The sequence below is a fragment of the Crocodylus siamensis genome, chromosome 1, assembly GCF_052110815.1.
Source record: "Crocodylus siamensis isolate JL-2025a chromosome 1, ASM5211081v1, whole genome shotgun sequence".
NCBI classification, from domain to species: domain Eukaryota; kingdom Metazoa; phylum Chordata; order Crocodylia; family Crocodylidae; genus Crocodylus; species Crocodylus siamensis.
Window position 1 is genome coordinate 323306920 of NC_143395.1, and position 20792 is coordinate 323327711.

Below are 20792 nucleotides of genomic sequence, written 5' to 3' on the forward strand. Positions count from 1 at the left end.
AAATAAATAAATAAGAGAGCGAGAGAGCCAGAAGAGAGAAAGAGGCCTTTGCAATTGCCACTAGCACAGCGACCCCCCCCTCCCCTCGGGTCTCCTGCCCGGTCTCCAGAATGATGCCAACGGGCTGGATGTAGACGGTGGGCGATCTCCCCCAAGGGAAGCTGGGGTGGGGCGGGGGGAGCATCCCGGCTCGGGGCACTGCCATGGCGGGCACTGCTGGAGGTTTTGCAGCCGGGACTACAGGCCAGGGAGTCGGCAGGCAGGAAGCCCCGGGGTCGGGGCACGGCGGCGGGGCGGGGCGGAGCGGGCGGCCGGGGGCGCAGCATCCCCGGCACGGCCCCGCTGCGCGGAGCTCGGGAAGCGGCGGGACCTGTTGGTGCCTCCGGGCCAGCCCCAGGCGCCCTCCCAGCAGAGGCTGGCTGAGCGGCGGGGGAGCCTTGCTACGGGTTGAGCGCTTGCAGGGATGCTCAGCCGCAGTCCGAGCTGCGACGCTACCGAGTTGGGGAGGGGGTGGGGGGCGTCCACCGGCTTCCCAGGTTTTAATAAAGCGCTGCCAACTCCGGGAAGTTGTGTCTGCCGGCGATCGCAGCCCCTGCCGCGGCTCTCTCGCTCTCTTTTTGCAAACTTCTGTGTGTCGCTTCCCGCCAGGCCTGGACGACACCAGCCCAGCCCCACACGGGGGCGATTCGCGGGGCGCTGCCCGGCCCGGGGACGAGGGGAGCGGCGCCCCCCGCCTCCCCCGCGCCGGCCGCGGGGCTCACCTGCGATCTCCTGGTAGGGGATGTTGCCGAGGCTGAAGCCCTTGGCCCCGTACGCCTGCCTCACCTCGGCGCAGCTGCGAGCCTTGCCGTCGGCCCCGGCCGCGAGTGACAGGAGCAGCAGGAGCAGCAGCAGCAGCAGCCCGGCGGCAGCGCCGAGCCGGGGAGACATGGTGCGCCAGGCAAATCCGAGCTGAGTAAATCCCGGGGCTTTCCGCCCCCTCCGCCGCGCCTCGCCTCGAGGTGAGATCCGACCCCCCGCCCCGGGGGCTGGGGCAGGGAGACCCCCGGGCTGCCGAGGCAAACTTTTCCGAGCCGCCCTCCCCAGGCGCGCGCTGGCGGGTGCTGCCGAGCCTGGCCGCCGGCGTGTCCCCGCCGCCCCGGGCCGAGGCAGCGGCCGGCGGGAGGAGCCGGGCTGAGCTCTGCCCGCCCGCGCCGGGCTGGATGGAGGTGGCAGGCGCTGCCTCTTGCCTGGCTCTGTGGGGCTGGACTGGCTAATGTATCCGCGTGTGTGCGCGCGCGCCTGGCTCCGTGCGCGCGTGTGTGTGTGTGTGTGTGTGTGTGTGTGTGTGCGCGCGCGTGGGGGGGGGGCTGGGGAGTGGATCTACGTGTTGTATTCCGGGGGAACCTCTGCCTCGCACAGAGCCTGCAAGAGCAGCCTCCTGGAATAGGAAGGAAGCAAGCCTGGACACCGACACAGCGAGGAGGAGGGAGGACGGGGGGAGAGGCACACACAGCAGCGTGACACACACACACAGACGTGCTCCATACACACACACACAGACGTGCTCTACACACAGAAACGTGCCAGACACACACACACACACACACACACACAGAAACGTGCCACACACACACAGAGAAATGTGCTACACACACACACACACACACTCACACTCACACACAGAGGGAGAGAGAAAGGTGCTCCACATTGCACAGCCCAGAGACAGAAGCCGAGCAGAAAGAAAACCTGGAGCAGATCCCGCTCCACAGGAGAGGGGAAGAGGACACAGTTAAAGCAGAGCTCACTCCTTATCAGAGCCACTTGATCCCAGCACCTCACCCCCTCCCCAAGATTACTAATCACCACAGATCCTGCTTTTCTCCAATAAAAAATTCCCCAATTTTCAGTGTTAAAAAGTAGCCAAAATCCACATCTTTCTGTGATTAAAATCAAACAGTACTACATCTATCTATCGTATTGTTTCAAAAATTGTGTGTATATTAGTGGTGTTTGATTTTAATTCTAGAAAAATGTGGATTTGGGGTTAGTTTTTTAAGTCTGAAAATTGGGGATTTTTTTTTTAATCAGAGAAAACCAGGATCCCTGCTAATCACCAGCTGTTAACCCCCCAAAACCAGGTAGGAGGCACTGGATATCAAATACCATAAAGGCAGCCCAATGATTCCCTAATCTAAATGTTGCAGGATTGTTGGTTATAGCCCATAATGTTGCCTGCTTAGCATAAACGTTGACATGTTACAACCTGGATACCCAATATATAAATTTTACTACCTGGATACCTAGTATCTAGTATTAATGTTGACGTCTTTGGATTTACACCAAGGGTGGATCTGGTTAGATACAACTAGGCTTAAAAAACACGAAGCATCAATTGCAGGATTGCGGGGTGGGTGCCACTCCATTCTCTTTGGGCTTTGTTACATTTTTGACTGTGAGCTACACAAATGTTGATCCATGTTAGTGCTAACTTGGAGTTTGGAGCAGTTGCACCCTTAGTCTAGAACAGCAATTCCCAAACTTTGACAACTTGCGTACCACCAACTTAAAACAATACAATCTTAAGTACCACCAGCAATTTTTTTGTCATATAAAGTAATTCTAATAATTCTGTTAATGCATACCACTGACAGGTTGGCTGCATACCACTGGTAGTACCCATACCACAGATTGGGAGCCAGTGATCTGGCCACCTTCCCCCACCTGCACAGCTGTGACTTACCACTAGAGGCCTGGTGAGCAGAGGCAAGCCTGGTGAGCAGGGGGAGGACTGGAAGGTGTAGCTGTGAGTTGCCACTAGAGGGCTGGTGAGCCAGGGCAGGCTTCTGTCCCGATTCTACTGGCAGAGGTGTGAGAGATTATGGGACACTGGAGGACTTCAGCCTGGGCAGCACATCTATGGCTAGTGTGGATCAGAGTGGCGTAACTTTGAACTGCATAAAGACTGCTTAAAATGACTGTAAGGTGTTAATGTGCAGACAAACCAGGAATTAAGAGCTCCAGGAGCTGCCCAAAATTACTGTGTTAACAAGGCCCTTAGTCTTGCAGCCATGTGCATGGGGTCTGAATTTGACCCCTGGTTGGGGTTTTGGTCACACATCACACATGGTCAATGGACACCTGAGACCAAGAAAAGCCTAGAGCCCTCCTCTGTGCTTACGGGTAGAAAGAACCCCTCACGTACAAACCCAGGCTGAGGAGGACAAGGACACTTGTGGATTCCCTTAGCCCAGGACCTGAGCACAGAGTCCTGCATCCACAAAGAAGCAACTGTAGAATGCTGTAACTGGGGATGAGGCAGAAAAAGAATCCTTTGACAGGCAAGTCTAAAAAGAAAAAAAAAATCCTCTACAATGAAGAAGAATGTTGTACTACCAACTATACCAACATGCCCACAGAGCGCTCCACTCCACACTACGGAAGAGGAAGATACTGAACCACCTACCTTTATCCTTCTCTGAGACTATGGAGAACTATAGGAGAATTTCTTCCTTTTGCAAACCAACACTTTACACAGATCTAGAGAACACTTTCCCAGGTCAAAAATATTTAATATGGACCAACTTCTTATTGTCTTTCTTTCAAAGCTTAGCTTCCATTTTATTATGGACAAAAGATACATATCCTATGGAAATGGTCCCACAAACTTCAAATGAAAAATGACACCATTTGGTCAGAGGCAAAAGTCATGATAGAGTCATACATTTTTATCACAATTATCCCTCAGTCTTACCAATTCCCTTCCAGATTACTTCATATCTCCTGCATAGGATGGCTAAATTGCAAGAACATCTTGAGCTTTGCAAGTTTTCCCACAACATAATATTCTTCTAAACTTCAAAGCACAGAAAAAGTAATCTGACTCAAACTCAGAGAAGCAAACAAGAAAATCACAGTAAAATTGTTTAAAATGCTGGAAAGCATTAGAAAAATGCCAGTGATGATTTGAAGCAGGATTTTTTTGGCAGATATTAAATTTGCTGAAATGTAAAGATTCATGCTTTCAGAAATTCAAATCAAAATGTTTTTGCCAAGGAAACAAAAATCAGGAGTTGATTTACAAAACTGGTTATGGAAGAGGTCTAGAAGGAGAGGTTGAAGAAACCTTGCTTTCAAATACTGTAGCTAAGTGGTTAGAGCACTCCCTTTGGAGAACGGAGACCCAGATTCAAAATCCTGCCCTAAACTGTGGAACAACTAAGTCAGAGTGAACCTGAGCTTTGATCTACCTCCTTGGTTAGTACCTTAACTTCTAAACTCCAAAGTAGTTTGAATGTAGCAGTCAGAGAATTAATGTTCCACTTCAAATACAATAAACTAATGTGGCTAACCAGTGGGGGGGGGGTGAAGTGGGTCATATTCGATTTGGTTTCAGATTTGGCAGGATTCGGGGGACAATGATTTGATTTGCTGATTTGGATTGCTGTCCGGATTCAGTTCGGCCAAATCTGATCTGAAGATTCAATTCTGATTTGGAGAATCAGCAATTCAGCCTCAGATACAGCCTTATATATTTTTTCTACATACCTTGTGATACCAGGTGCAGCTTGAGAATGCTGAAATGGTGGGGCAGATGAAGCATCCCACAGGAGCATGGGGGCACCCCCAGCACACTTAGCGATAGACCCCCCCACAACCCTGGCTTGGTGATCGGCCTCGAGGGGATACTGGGTACCCCCCCGACCCAGGAGGCACCAGTTGCCAAACTGGGGGGTGGAGAGGGGTCACCTGTACACCCCACAGTGAATCTCAAAATGGACTGGAAGTGCTTCTGGTCTACTTCCAGGTCCACTGCCAAGCACACTGGGTACTCTCTCACACTCCTGTGGGACACTCCATCTGCCCCACCATCTCAGTGTTCACGAGCCACCTGGTACCTTGAGGTATGTTGAAAAATATAAAGCCGTGTCTATGACCGAGTCCTCAAATCTCTCCGAATCTCTCCAAATTAAATTGGAAGTCTCCAGTTCGATTAGGAGAAATTAATGGGTCTGCTGATTCCATTCAGATTCGGAGATTTAGCCACCGAATTGGGCCAAATCTCCGCCAAATCGAATCAGCGACCAAAGCTTTGCATAGTCCTACTAACTACCTCTCTCTCATAATTAGACAGTAATTAAAACAGCAGGAATGGCTCTCCAGCCCGTAACTGTTTGGGACACTCATTTGGAATGTGGGGTAGATGCAGTCTAGTCAATACCTGAGTAATAATTTAATTGATACAGAGTAGAAAAATGGGCACATCTACATGAGATGCTTTGAGTGCTGTAGATTAATTCTACTGCCAGCAAAACCAGTGCTAATGTGCTAATGCACAGTAGATTTAGTCTACTGTGCATTAACATCACAAACAACCATTCGTTTGAGCTAATGTGCAGTGGCACCCATTATGGCACATTACATTAGTACCTGTCATTACAGATACTAAATATACATTTAGATGTGCCAACTGTCACAAAAAGAGATTGTAAGCTAGTCATTTTGCCCCATGTATGCCAGATATAGACATTATACTTCTACCAGTATAAGTGAATGGAAACCAATCCATATTCATAACAGAACAAGGATTTGGCACAAACAAAGCAGTCTATACCATAACAAAATAGAAGTTCTGCACACACAGACTGCTTTGGAAATGGCATAAACTGATCTAAGATTTGCCTCCCCACCACCAATGGGCAAATGTGTGTTCTGTTTGCTACCAATCGACTTAGTAATCTATCCACTTATACCCCCCGACCTCTGACCACCACCCCATCACCAAAGAGAAAATGTGTGCTCTGTTCGCTTCTGATCCTAACTATGCCACTTACAGAAAGCCATATAACTTAGATCAATTGTCTCAGGATTTTTCAGTCTGTGCCTAGCCTTGGATGGCTAAAAAACGTTCCTTGAAAATGTTGGTTCAAATCCCCAGAACAGAGGTGGGGATTGAATCTGGGTGAATTCTCTAACCCAAAGGTTGGTACCTGTGAAGACTCTGGAAGTAATCCAGTGGTGGGAGAGGGGGGCTTTTTCTGCACCCACACCCCAGACTAGGCAGCTGGGAGCTGCACCATGTCACTGCCACATCTCTCCACCCCCTGATGCAGTATGTGCATAGCTCTCAGCTATCTGGCCCTGGCATGGACAAAGCCCCCCACCACTGGAATGTCATTGAAGTCCCCTGGCCTGCATAGGACTGAAGCCAGGTTTTTCTGGCTTATGCCTCCTAAAGGTTGCCAGCCACTGCTGTAACCCCTGGGCCACTAACTATAGAGCTGGCTTTTTCTCCAACAGTTCTGTGAATCCAGTTATTCGTTTCCTTTGCTTTTCTTACAAGTGCTAAATTGAAACAATTAGTTTCACATTGAATACAATGCTTAGGTCCATGTAAAATGATTTTTGGTGTTTGTTTTTTTCACTTTAGAGGGAAAAAACCAATTCTAGTTGAATTGTTTCCTGCCTGCCCCCCTCCCAATTCCCCATCCCCCACCTTTCAGTTCAGGAGACAAACTGAAAAAGCAATCATTTGCAAAACCTTGCTCAGGTTGTCCTCAACTAAATGTATGTACTGCTGTAACATGGATCACTGAGGATAAGAAAGAGTATGCAAAGCATCTACAACTCAGTGCTTACTATGGTCTTTCCCCCACGCAAAATATTGTAAAGAACAAATTAAAATTGTTCATTTATTTTAAGGGCATACTGTTTGCAATAATCAACTCTTTTCCTACCCCTGTACAAAAATGGGTAGACTTAATTTTTTATATATATTGTTTATAAAGACTTGTATATAAAATAGTTAAAAGCTGTTTAAATCAAATCATAATACAATATGATACTAGAGCAGAAAGGCAGCCAATTTTCATTTCTCCAGTCATGTGAACCCTGCCCTGCACATGGATATGCCAATTTTATGGTGTGTAACAAATGAGTCACAGGGCCACTAAACAATAAGGAGAAAAGAAATATTGAACAACTACTTCATTTGTTGAGTACCATTCATCATGAACTCTGAATGATTAAAAAACTAATGGAAAAAATAATGTGATCATCAATTTAGAATTGTATACTCAAAGGGGCAGAGTTAAGGTTGTGCAGACAGTCTTCTCTTTGCCATTTTCTGACTTAAATATTTCACTTTGCAAATATACCTTAGATAAATAATGCAGTGCTGAAACATACTTATGTCATGCACCTTATGAGTTGCTGATGCTAGACATCTGGGGATACTCTTACTGTACTTACAGTCATTAAAGGGATTACATGGGCCATAGCACCCTCTGGGTGTTGTTTTTAATTTAAATATGTATTAAGGGCCTTTAAGGCAGGAGTGTCCACACATAGGGCAGTAGTAAACACGTGCTAAGGGCCCTCTGAGCCACTCAGAGATTACCAAAGGATTATCTCTAACTGGTTTTAAGCATCTCATGTTGTGATCACATGCAACCACTCCACAGGCCCAAAACTATTTCAGAGCAGTCCTCCAGCATCCCAGAAGGCACTGCTCCTAGCCACTCAATCTTCCCCCACAGGAACAACAAGGGAGCACCTAAAGGTAAGAATGCCCCAGAGCTTTAAAAAAAAAAAAAAAAGCCCTTCACAGACCAGTTCCTGCCAGGTGGGGGGCCAATCCCCGCTGCCTCCCACTTCCCTATGCTTCATGGGGAGCTCTGCCACAAGCTCTCAGAGGCCCTGATGGCCGCTGCAGCTGCTGGTGGGTGCAGGGCTTTTTTTTTTGTTGAAGTGCTGGGACCAGGAGGGGCAGCCATTGATGGGGCTCGGAGAGTGAGCGTGGGTCAGGGGATGCTCTGGGGGACTGGGGGAGCAGTCATGGGATAGGGCATGGCAGGGGTCCCCCCATGGTCCCCTGCCCTCTCCTCCAGCCCTTTCACCGTCCCCTACTTTACTGGCACAGAGCCCAGGTCCAGCTTCCTGCGGTGACGAGCAGGGACTACCCAAATTTCCGAATCTCCAAATCTTCTCTGAATCTTTTCTGAATCATTAGGAGGCTTTGAATTGGTTTGGACCTTTTAATTGGTCTCCCAATTTGCTTCAGATTTGGAGATTCGGCTGCTGAATCAGGCCGAATCTCCTCTGAATGAAATCAGCAACCGAAGCTTCACAAAGCCCTAATACTTATGTAGGTTATGATGTCTTAAGGCAACCTATCCACAGAACACTTTTTTTACAGCACTTCACCACTAGAGGACATGTGAACTAGTAATACCTTTTTCATATTGAGCAGATAGATGACCTTATATGAAGTGTATGAAATCTGTGGATGCACAGCCCATACATGGATGATACTTTGATGGCTATTTAGTTGCTCCTAATTTTCCTAAAGTATAAAATAAGTTATGCTGGTGTAGGACTGTAAATAATGTTTCTAGTCAACAATTATACAAGTGAAAAGATTGGTTATGCTATACAATTGTCTATTCTCTGTGGTTCCTTTTTTTCTTATGTATCAGTTGCCTAAAATGGGAGTTCAAGTTCAGATTCATTTCACATAGCCACATTGTTCTTAGATGAGCAGCTTTAGGGCAGAGGATTTCCTCTGATGAAACACTCACAGGATTAAGAGGAAACAGTGCTACAGATATGTTGTGAGGCTGCTCTGATGCAGTGTAATTACAGTGTGTCAGATCAGACTCAATTAATCGAGTCTTCTAAAGTGTGGTAATTACTGCACTCCAGCCAGCTTCAACATCTCATATATCAGTGTACCTGCACTTCAAAATGGCAGCAAGGGTGCTTGAACTAAAGTTTGTTCTATGAACTTTAGCTCGAGCACCCCCACCACCATTTTTAAGCAGGGGGATGCTCATACATGAGACATGTCTGCACTTTAATTAGAGTGACTCTTGAAGCTGCTCTAATTAAAGCGCTGCCCCTTTCTTGCTCTCAGAGCACATGTAAAAGGGCCTAGCATGCTTAAGCCATGAAATCCTGGAAATGTCCTAGAGAGCTGTTTCTTGGTGAAGGTGATGTTGTACAGGAACAGTGATGTTTGTACAGAAATTCTCCAGGAAGGAATTGCCTATGTGCAGCTAGTGTCCTCTTTTATTCCAGGAAATCACATGTAGTCTAAATACACAAATTATATTAAGAAAACATCTTAGTGTTAGTTTCTGCTTCAGTAGCAAACTGACCTGCAAAGCCCAGGAAATGGGTATTGTTTTGAAAATGGGAAATGTTATTAATTTGACAAATCCATTAACCAGCCTCTAATTAATTTCAAAAGAAAAAAACCTGGAGTAATTCTGTATCTGGCAGCATGAACAAGCTCTCTCTATCTAGGTTTGACATTGTGCCAGTCATCTGCTTACCTCTGAATAATGCAAGGTGTGATCACAAGATGACCTTTCATTATGAAGAGGAGGCTAGGTTTCGTTATTTTTTATTATAGGGTTATTCAGCTAATGCTAAAGTAGAAGTTGTTTTTTGTATTTCTACAAGTTCATGGTCATACTGTTCTCTCCCAGAAGCAATTTCTACAACCACTGGACAGCTGCTGAGAAAGTTTTGTTCCTAATTTATGTATGTCTTGCTTTTTAAGATGATAGTTCCATTTTCCAATAGGAAGTAACTGCTATGGGAGTCATGATCATGCAGGATGAAATGTTTCTCAGGTAACAAAATGGAAGCTTGCAGCCAGATGATTTGTAGAATCAGGCCCAAGAAAACAGACAGCAAAATCTAAAATACAATAAGCTGCACCAAGCTTTTCCCCCCTTCTGTTTCCTTTTCAGAGACAGAGGGTGACATTTGCTTCTGTAATCTAAGATGCCATATGATGAGTAACAAGTTAGATGGAAAGTTTATTTACAACACATTCATAAAAAAAGAAAAAAAGAGTTTATAACTGGGAGTCAGTGGTGCAATGTTAATTATAAACGGTAGTAGTTGTTTAGTATTACTCAAAAACTGCAAGATATGCCAGTGTGGTGGGACAGAAGCATTACAAATTTTGTTTTAGTAATCCATTTTATAAGACTTTTTGAGAAAATTTAAAGATCTACATCTATGAATTATTGCAGACACTGCTGTAAGTGTTGAAAGTGTCCAAACACAGCTGAAATTGTCATTGGCAGTGTTCAAACAGTGCACAGCTCACTGCGGTCAGCCATACTGACCATAAACAGCCATCTTTGGGTTGTACTAACCAACAAATCAGCCAGGATGTGAGCAAAGAATTCATTACAAGTGGTGGTAATGGGTGTGTTGGGAGGCTGTTTAATTGGTTAGTTTATTTAGCATTTCATTATGCAACAATTCTCATGGACATTTTTGTTGAACTACACTCCATAAGAAAAACTTTTATTATTTTTTTCCCTGAGAAAGAAGCAGATTTTGAAGAGGGAAGCAGATTTATATGGACCCATTTTTCAGGAGACAATGGGCATGTTTACACATGCTATTAATGTGCAGCAATAAACTCTAGTGCATACTGTGCCAGAGTTTATTGCTCCCAGGGACCACTTTTGAACATGCACCTGGGACTGCAGCATGTTGAACCATGTTGGAGCAGCCCCGGCTGGCAGGGAGCCTTGGAGGTCAGCTTGTCAGCCTGGAGCTGTTTAGACCCGGCTCAATGTGTTGCAGAGGGGCTGGCTGGAACATGAGGGTGCTCCAGTGCAGTGCTAGCCAGAAGGCGGCCCCCACACTAAGGTACCCTTTGTCCCAGCCAGGTGTGTCAGTGACTACACATGTACTGGTGCACACTAAAAAATTCTGCCATAGGATAAATACAAGTACTAACCTGTGGTGGAGTTTATTGGTTTACTGTGGCCTAATTGGGTTGCATTTATAGATGCTGAGATTTTTACTGCAGAACCCATTAGGCAGCACCACAGTAAACTTGTGGAGATGTTTACTGCAGAACTCATTAGACATCTCCACTTGTGTAGAAGCACCCACTATGACTCGCATTAAAAAGAATCAATTTCTGAAATCCTTTGAACCAAAAAATGCAAATCCACAGTCAAATTCTGTTCTCAAGTGCAACCCAAAGTCCAATACATTTATAAAATGTTGACAATATTTGGTAAAATTCTACAAAAGAAGTATTTAAAATTCAGGCAGCCTGACCAATGAACATTGAAGATATCATATGCATATTTAGTATCAGATTTGCTTTATTTTTTCTTCATCTGATTTCTGCCCCCTGTTGCCTAGTGCCCTATTCAGATAGATGTTAGAAAATGAATGCGTTGTCATACAGGACCCCCATGAATAATACATTCAGAATATTTTTGCATAGGAAAAAATATGTAGCAAACATAGAACATGCATTATTATGACTATGCAGTACCATACATAATCTGCCATGCTAGTCATTTTAATTATTTTCTAATCAAAGAATATTATTTTAAAGATACCTACAAACAAGTATGAATTTAGTTTTATCCTTATTTTCCCATGTTACCTTATGAGCACTATCATTTCAAAAGCTGGAACAATTGGGGATGGGGGATATAAAAAAGTAAAGACAAATATTAATTAACTCTCAAATACCTTGTATATTGTGGCAAAGATAAACTCAAATGACAATAAAGTTTTATTTTAAACACACATATATTAAAAACAGTGTTATTGGCAAAATTGTGTTAGTTGAAAAAAAATCAGCATATCATAGGTTCTACATGGAAGGACTAGTTTATAAAAGTTCTGAGTCCGTGCAATGAGAAATTGAAAGGTGTGCCATTTACCAGAAAAATTACATTTACGTCTTTATCTTACATTCACATAAATGTGAAGCAAGTGGTACACAAATATCAACAATGTGGATATTTGTTTTGTACAAAAATACTTTCTAACCTAAGTAGTAAAAGCTATGAGTGCAAGGCCTACAGTTTTAAAATTATAATTGCCTGGCAATGTGTTTAAAAGTATATGGTTTTTTCCTTGAGAAAGATCATCAAAGGGCTTAATATATTTTGTAAATTACTGCTATAATGATTCCATTTACAAAGGATGTAATTTGCTAGTCTATTTTCATAATGAATGGGAGCCTAATGAATCATACAGGCTTATGTATTCAGCAGGAATATAGGACATCTTAGAATTGAGCTGGAATATGCATTATGATAATATTTTGGATTTTACTGGGAAATAGATTTTGTTTTATTTTCTTAGCATGCCCTCCTTGTCAGATTTTCTTTAGCATATGCATATGTTTTCATCATCTTTACTGGAGCAAACCATGCCAGAAGAGGACTTTTGGGTCAAGGAGACAACACAGGGCAGGAAGAGGACATCCATCCCAAATATTCCTATCTGGAGGTTATAAGGGCAAAAGGGGAGCATTGATACTTGTTGAGAGAGAAAGGCCAGGGTAGGCAAGGGACCTGTGGTGGAGAATAAAGAAGGATGCTCTTGTGATGCCTGTAACTATAATTCTGTTCTTGTACTGGACCTGTAATTGAAAGACTACTGTCTTCCCATCCCTCTGTGTGATGAGCAGGGATCCTGGTTTTCTCTGATAAAAATAAATCTCCAATTTTCAGATTTAAAAAAGTAACCCAAAATCTGTCCCAAATCCACATTTTTCCAAGATTAAAATGAAACACTGATAATATATATATATTAGGGGAGTTTTGTTTTAATCATACAAAAATGTATATATATCAGTTGTTTCATTTTAATCATGGAAAAACGTGGATTTTGGGTTACTTTTTTCCATCTGAAAATTGGAGATTTTTTTAATCAGAGAAAACCAGGATACCTGGTGATGAGGATAGGGTGAGGCAGGAGATTTAAGAGTGAGAGAGACTGGACATTCTGATTTTCTCCCAAAGAGGCCTTGGGGCTCATTGGTTGTTGTTTTCTTTAATCTAAAATATAAATGAAAAGGAAAACAAATCCTTATTCCTTTGGGTCTGGAGGTCCCTTAAGGGTCTGAATTCACTACATTCAAATATCCAGTAGGATTCTCTGCAACACCTTCATCAGCTAACGAGCAGGGATCCATTCACAAACTCTACTCCTCTAGTTTTGCACAGATCTACATTGCAATTGTTTTCCTTGCATATATCTTGCAAACAAGGAAAAATATAAGAATTTTCTATGCTGGGAAAGATGATTGGTCAGTCACATCTACTATTTTGCTTCTAAAAGTCCCTATACTTGATGCTTCAAAGGAAGGTAAAACCCCTTCACAATCCCCCTGGCTTATTATGCAGCGGTATTCATGGGAGAATTCCTTTTTGACCCTCATTAGCAATTAGCTTGTGCCTTGACTCAGAGTGATTCATATCCCTTGAAACCACTTTGATACAGAATAGCATAACTGCAAAGGTTTTATTACTATTCATATAAAATCCTTAATCCTTTACTGAAGTTTGCTATATTGTTTGTCTCAGTGCTCTTAAGGATACTAAATTCCACAGGTTTTATGGCAGGAAAAGCCTCTCCTCTGAAGGAGAACACTATATGCAAAGCCGCTCCTCTCCTTTATCCTTTTTCTCCCTCCACTTGTTCAGCCAGATTCTTTTTAGTTATAGCCTTTTGCATACATTGTATCCAATGATCTCCATGCATTCCAGTGAAGTTTTGGGACTTGGGCACTGGTCCCCACATTTAGAGGAGACTGTACAAGATTTTCCGTGAAAAGTTTATGTCATCTCCGTGAGTGGTCCCCTTTTGTTGGCATTGCTGAAGGAGTGTTTTCTTAATTACATTCTTTGCTCACAGGAATTTTCCAGATTAGACACTCCTGCAGAAAGATGTACTGTCCTTATTAAAGTACTCACTAATTTATTCTAAATTTCCCTGTACTAAATCTCAGACCAGAACACCTGTTCTGAGATTTAGCATCCTGTAATTCCCAGCTTTACCCTTACCCCTTAGTAAAGATAAACATTGTATTCACCACCCTCCAACCCTATGATATAGTTCTTGATTTTTAATGAAATATTTCATATTTTTCTAATAACTCTTCTCCTTATTTCCAAGATCAACAATCTATTGGTCAAAGACGTTTGTTTCAGTTCTTCTCACTACACCTTTCTCCAAAACACTTTGGTGTTTTTTCCTTTATAATATTTTTAACTCTAGGCAGGAACAGTACCATTAGTCATTTTACTAGTAGACCTTTTTTTCAAAAGCAGCAAATCCTTTAACCAGGAACAGAGGTCCTGGACATTTACTCACAGAAGGAGAAGACACAAATTTGGTGGAGAGTTTTTTGCTTTGGCTGGTGCTTCCAAGGAGAGATGGGAGCTAACCAAGAAAACAGCATGGTGATGCTGAAGAGGGAACTAATGGGAACAGAGCACAAAAATAAATGAAGCCAATTTGTTGGATTCTTTCACCTTTCAGTTCATTTGTTCACTTCATCCATGATACCTCCCCTGGCTGAATATGACCTTCTAGGCTAATAAGCTGTCTTACTTCGCTTGGAAGCAATTCTCAAATTCTCCAACCCACAAAGCTTCATTAAAAGTACCCTCCTATATATTCCTCTGATACTGACATTTACAAAAAAACAATGAAACATTTATGCTCCCTTCTCCAAAGGGGTTAAAATATTCCTCCCTTATAGAGGGGGTAACTAAGTGGTGAAATAACCATCCCAAGTTCACAGGTATCACAATAAAAAAAACAGTAGCCTGCCTTCCAAACCTCTGTGTTCCAACCACAATGCTATATTTTTTGTAAGATACTGGATGCTAAGCAGACCAAAAGGTAGGATCAAAGTGCTGGAACAAGAGTGACAGTCCAGAAACACATGTGCCTGTATAGGATCTAGCAATCCACCTGCTTCTACAATGTGATGTGTTGCCTAGTGAAACCCTATGAGATTATGACCTCATCACCACATTGTAACACAAAATGGCATATGGCCAGCAGCCTCAGGCAACCTTTGTAAAAGGTTGTTTTTCTACCCTGACAAGCTGCAGATAAAAGAGTAAAGCATTTGAATTATTTGATAAGGGGCTTGAGAATGACCCCTTTATAAACAAAATAGACCATCCCCAGTGCCTCCCTAGTTCTGAGTATGGCAGGACAGAATAAAGACAGCAGTGACTAGAAGAGGGCTCCAAAGGGGACACCATTCGTTTCAGGTTTCTCCTGTGCTGGGATGCCTGGATAGAGAATGGGTCTCAATTCTGCTGAAAAAATATAAGAAACATAATAATTATTATTTTGTAATGCTGTGAAGTCCAATGTGCATTATACATGTAGGGAGGGACCTATTTTTATAAGTGTTCATGCTGTTACTAGGAACAAACTTGTACCTTCGTGAGGAATACAGATATGAAACACAGAACATTGTGGCTTTTTGAAAATCTTGCCCAAAGAATGGATCACTTCTCCTTTTCTCTAAGTACAGGCCATGTTTTTAAGGTACCAAAAAATGTCTAATTCCATAGGAGCAATTTGGTCTCTACAAAACAAAGGACAGTATCCCGGTTTGCTACAAAATGGAAACTCTCCTGAGAGCATTTAAGAAAATAATGAATAGTGGAATCAATTCTGTTCTGTGTCACTTTTAGACACTGGAGTAGGAGAAGCAAAATTTGTCCCAGTATTTTCTTTTCTTCTACACTTACCCCACTAGCCATCACCTTCACATTCACTAATAAAAATAAAGCATTTTAAAAATGCTTAATTTTTTTCCTTCCTTTCAATGCTTTACTAAGAAGTGACCTTTAGTCCAGTGGTGCTTACAGTTTTTGGCTATATGGGCTAGTGAATGGTATTGGGCTGGTCTGCAGGCCAGACTAGGTCCTATGCTGCTGCCACATGTTGAGATTGGGGCTGGCAGGTACTACACTGCCCCCACTTGCTCCCCACGTGCTGAGATCAGGCTCTGCACTGCTCTATGTGCCGAATCTAACACACCAGGCCACAGGCCACAGGGGTCCACATAGATTTGTGATTTAACGTAATTATTAGGAATGTCTGTAATTTGATTGTATTTGCCCAATTAATTCAGATATCTCTTTCTTATAGAAAGATTAATAAACACATTCATATGATTATATTTTACATATGTGATTGGATTATCAGATGTTTTGCCTGGCATTGCTAGCTTTGCTTCTGTAGAATTCATCTCCAGCCCAAGATCGACTAACAAAACATCTAAAGTCTTCATTCATTTATTATTAAGGATTCTGGCTAAAAGCCATGCTCCTGAAAACAACCATAATATAAATTTAAGCAAAAATAACAGAAATACAAATATAACAATAAAATGGAGCCAACCATTATAAAAGCATATCTAAAGTCTGTTTCGACCTTTCCTTCAGCCTCCTGGTTCATAAAGCTCACCAAGAAGTTTAAGAAGGGTGAATATGTGACATATTTATTTGATCTTAATTGTATTTATGTCTTTAACACAGATTATGGAGGAAAGATTAATTAAAAGCGTGGAAGTAGATAGAAATGGACACAGACTGTTTTCAGTGGTAGCAGATAACAGAACAAAGAGCAATGGAAGTTTCGTTTAGAAATTAGGAATGGCTTTCTCACTACGAGGGTTAATGAAGCACTGGAACAGGTTATCCAGAGAGGTTGTGGAATCTCCATCCTTACAGGGTTTTAAGTCCTGAGTAGACAAAGCCTTGGCTGGGATGATCTAGTTGGGGCTGATTCTGCTTTGAGCAGAAGGTTGGACTAGATGACTTCCTGAGGTCCTTCCAACCCTCATTTATATGATTCTATGATTCTATGAAATAGGATACAATATGGGTTGGCATACAAAAGTAGACTGCTAGCCTAACCTGGTATTTTCTTTGATGAGATAACTGATTACCCAAGCAAGGGATTTCAGTAGAACTTATGTAGTTGGGCTTCCATAAAGCATGCTATAAGAACTAAAAGGTAAACTGACAATAACTGTGGAAAATATAAGTATTGGAGTGGTAAGAGGTTACTAGAGGTGTTCTTCAGAGATCATCTTTGGGACCAGTGTCGTTTCATATTTTCATTAATGTTCTGAGCATCAAAAGTAAATTTTGATAACAGCCAAAGTGGAAAAGACTGTACATGGGGAGGATTAGACTATCATGCAGAAAGAATAGGGTGACCTTTAAGTCTGTGGTAATAGAAGAGGAATGAAATTCATGAACAATTAAGAATTTCTGCTGTAAACTGGGAACTCCGCAGTTGGAAATGATAGAGGAGACAAAAGACATGGCCAAATTAGTCAACCACAGTGTATGAGATCATCTTAAATTGTGTTAGATGAGATATTTTCAAAGAGCTTGGCATATTTAGCTGAGCCAAATGATGGCTAAAGGGATACAGTTGTTCCTATAAAAATACATAGAGGGCTAGGATAAAGGGAGAAGGCTCATTAAAGCAATTCCGTATAAATTGGCCAGATAGGCCAATTAAGCTATCTAATTAGGCTAGATATCAGGAGACAGTTTCTAAGCATAAGACAAGTAAGTTTCTTGAACAAGCGCAAGCAAGGACAAGCACAAAGGCTTATCTGCTGCCCAGATTACCCACCCCACCACACAGTTGAAAGATAACTGATTTATCTCTGCCCAACTGCCCCTAAAAGACCACTTACCTATGGCAAAGAGAATAAACTTAGAACAAAGAAAGAATCACTCTGTCATCACTATGATATCTTTGAATCTCTTGTCTTACATATTCTCCATATTATACTGTCCTCTGAAGTCTAAGTCAAAGTATTTATTTAAAAGGCTCTTCTAATGCAATCCAGTTTGTTGAAGACAGCCTGTTTCTGGTAACAGTAGGAAATAAGGTGACTTGTCCTTTGTCACCCATCACTGCAGTCCAAAAAGCATCTTTTCTTCTTCCCCTAGAGGTGAGGCTCTTTCTTAGAGTTCCATTCACTTACCCTTGCATATTCTGTTCAAGGATTTTATTTTCATACACGTTAAAAACAGTATACATTCTTTTCAGAAAACTTAAGGACAAAAGCTTTACTGCTTCATATCTGCAAACCATCAAGAAGTCTAAATGCCATTTGAATATTAAACCAATTCTGTCCTTGAAGAAGTGTAAGAATTCTGTAAGTGTAGAGCCTTACAGAATAGATTATTTAAGTTTTAATGCAAAGTACATGAAAGGGACAAGTGAATAGAAATCCTGACTAAGAGTGCACATTTGTGACCACCTGCAATTGTTGCATCATTCATGCAACTCATTTGTGCCTGTTTGGAATCTGTGACTCTGCAGACAGGCATTTTGAAACATGTTTACAAAGTATTTTTTTTAAAAGGTGCTTATGTACACACATTGGCTGGTTCTTTGATTTACACAATATATTTTGTTATATTCAGATAAATCTAGGAAACAAAAGTGTTTCCCCCACAGAGCAATAGATGGGATTTTTCTTTTTTAATGCTAGGAAAGCTTTGTTTTTAAACATATTAGTTAATGCTAAGATATTGAATTAATAGTGCAAAAATGTTTAGAGAAATTATCTTTTCCCTCAAGAATTTTGTGCTGAAGCTGCTAGTTTAAATTTATCGCTGATAAATTGTTTTTGGAAAGGAACAACAGCTTATCATAGATTTATGGAATAGCAGACTTATTTACTGCAGCTTTATCGTACTTGGTCAACACTTTAAAGAGATAAGAAAATATTGGGTCAGTTGCCTGTCCATGAAGAGTAATGGAGACATTCTTTGATTTGAAAGGAGATTTGAATGATACTTCCTTCTTTTAATGTGATGGTTTAGGCTTCCAAGACCATTGTACACAATGGAGACCAGTGAGGGCCAAACCTGTTGGTAAGTGTACTACAAATTAGACCTGCACCCTCTCCAGTGCCATTGCGATCTCCTTCCCCTACCCAATCTGTTACTCTGCTTTTTGCTCCCAGCCCTTTGCTTCCTTACTGACTTGCTGCTCTGTTTTCTGCTCCCTTGCCAGTGCTCCCTGCCCAATTTGCTGCTTTGCTTTCTGTCATATCTGTTGTGCTGCCTGTAATCTCCGTGCTTTGCCATGTGCCAGACACAAAGGCTGCCCATAATAGTTGTGGCATCCATGCTTCAGGTTGTCCAGCCCAATGTCAATTAAAACATAGAACATACACACCATATATGCACAAGATCACACTTTGTGTTATGAGCCAAATTCTGACATCTATTAAAGGAAACTGCTAGTAAATTAATGGTTAAAAAAAGAGGTGTAGAACTGATTTTACTTCCTTTGTCCCAGATACCCTACAACAGAAAATATGATGAAGTATAAACAGGACAAGATCTAAAGATACCTTCTACAAGCCTCTGTGCATCTACCAACCAGCACCCTTGGATAGTCCTCTGGCACTGATGGATACTAGCAAATAAGTAGCCCAGACAGGGGCTAGTTCAGGTCTAGATGTTGGTGCACAATAACATTGAAATTCCCTTTTTGTGAAACTAGAACAACACAGATAAATAAGGGAGATCTGATACATAAAAGAGCTCTGAAGAGAAAGATGATATCATTAGCTTGAAAGATTAAGCAAACATCATATTAGACTCACATACTTCAGTTTCTCGAGGCTCTTAATTGTTTAGGTGAAAGGATCTCCAAAAGGACCATTTGAGTAGTTTTAGGCTCAGCATGGGACAGTTGCAACAGGCAGCCTTTTTCCTATACCTGGTCCTGTCCCAGCCTTCCTGGTATCTCCCAAGGGCGGAGAGAATTCACTATGCTAGAGGAGGGAAGGGCAGGAGGAAGGGTACCACTGCCCTACTGCCATCCTCTGCTTCCACCCCTGACAGAAACCAGCTTGAGGATGGCCTGTATGATGTTCAAAATACACAACTGATTTATTCCACTCCTTTACTTTTTTAGTAAGTAACTGATTTACTTTCCACACCCTGCCACATGATTTATGGTATACAATTTTACCCAGGAAAAAACTGTATACTGCACATGCACAGTTCCCTGTTTTTCTTTATGGAAAAAGAAAACAACCCCAAAATAATAATAATCCAGCAGAAATAATATTCCTCAGTAGAAACTACTTTCACACAAGGAAATTTAGGGAAAGTAATACTGACAGTCATATTTGTAATTAAGTTAAAAAGTGAGAGAACAGGAAATGTCCATTTTGCAGGGGGAAAGGGGGTAAAACTTTTGAAAAATGATTCATGAAAGGAAAAAAGAAAAGTGAAGGTACATTCTACATCAACAGTGTTTGGCAAGATGGATAAATATTTCTTTCTTAACTAAACCCTTTGAAAAAAAGCAAGGTGAGATGTACTGTGTTAAATAACAACAAAAAAGGCATGTTCTCTTGATTCAAGTGACTGCATTTAACGTCCTTGTAGTAAAAATGTTATTTTAATAAATTCATTGCTGGATTATGTTTTTATCACCTCATTCTTTCTATGAACTGTGAGCAGAAAACATTCTGTGGGTGGTAGAATAATATCATATAAGTCATAGCACACATTTCCAGATGGTGGCAAAGGACAGTGCTATAGTTTCATAGTTTCATAGTAGCTAGAGTCGGAAGGGACCTAGGTAGATCATCTAGTCCGACCCCCTGCCTTGGCAGAAAAGAGCACCGGGGTCAGATGACCCCGGCAAGGTGCTCATCTAACTTCCTTTTAAAAATCCCCAGGCTAGGAGCCTGCACCACTTCCCCTGGAAGCTGGTTCCAGGCCTTAGCCGCCCTGACTGTGAAGTAGCGCCTCCTAATATCTAATCTAAACTTACCCTCCGCCAGCTTGTGACCGTTATTCCTGGTCACTCCTGGCAGCGCACGGGGGAACAGGGACTCCCCCAATACCTGCTGATCCCCCCTGACCAGTTTGTAGCAGGCCACAAGGTCCCCCCTTAACCTTCTCTTGTGGAGGCTAAACAGGTTCAGGTCCCGTAGC

General features: G+C 42.3%; 1 protein-coding gene and 1 long non-coding RNA gene across 2 annotated transcripts in view; one reads left to right on the forward strand and one right to left on the reverse strand.

Moving 5' to 3' along the window:
* The window catches only part of GPC6 (glypican 6), a 1293633-nt gene extending 1292554 nt beyond the window's left edge, over positions 1–1079 (reverse strand). The window contains exon 1 of the mRNA XM_090023608.1: positions 762–1079. Within this exon, the coding sequence (XP_089879734.1) occupies positions 762–930 (169 nt within the window). The 5' untranslated portion in view covers positions 931–1079. The remainder of the gene's footprint in view (positions 1–761) is intronic.
* LOC149874830 (uncharacterized) lies at positions 907–20218 on the forward strand. The gene is made up of 3 exons (XR_016438650.1): positions 907–1001; positions 18654–18704; positions 19135–20218. It is a non-coding gene; the product is annotated as an uncharacterized LOC149874830 (long non-coding RNA).
* Positions 20219–20792: the final 574 nt, after the last annotated feature.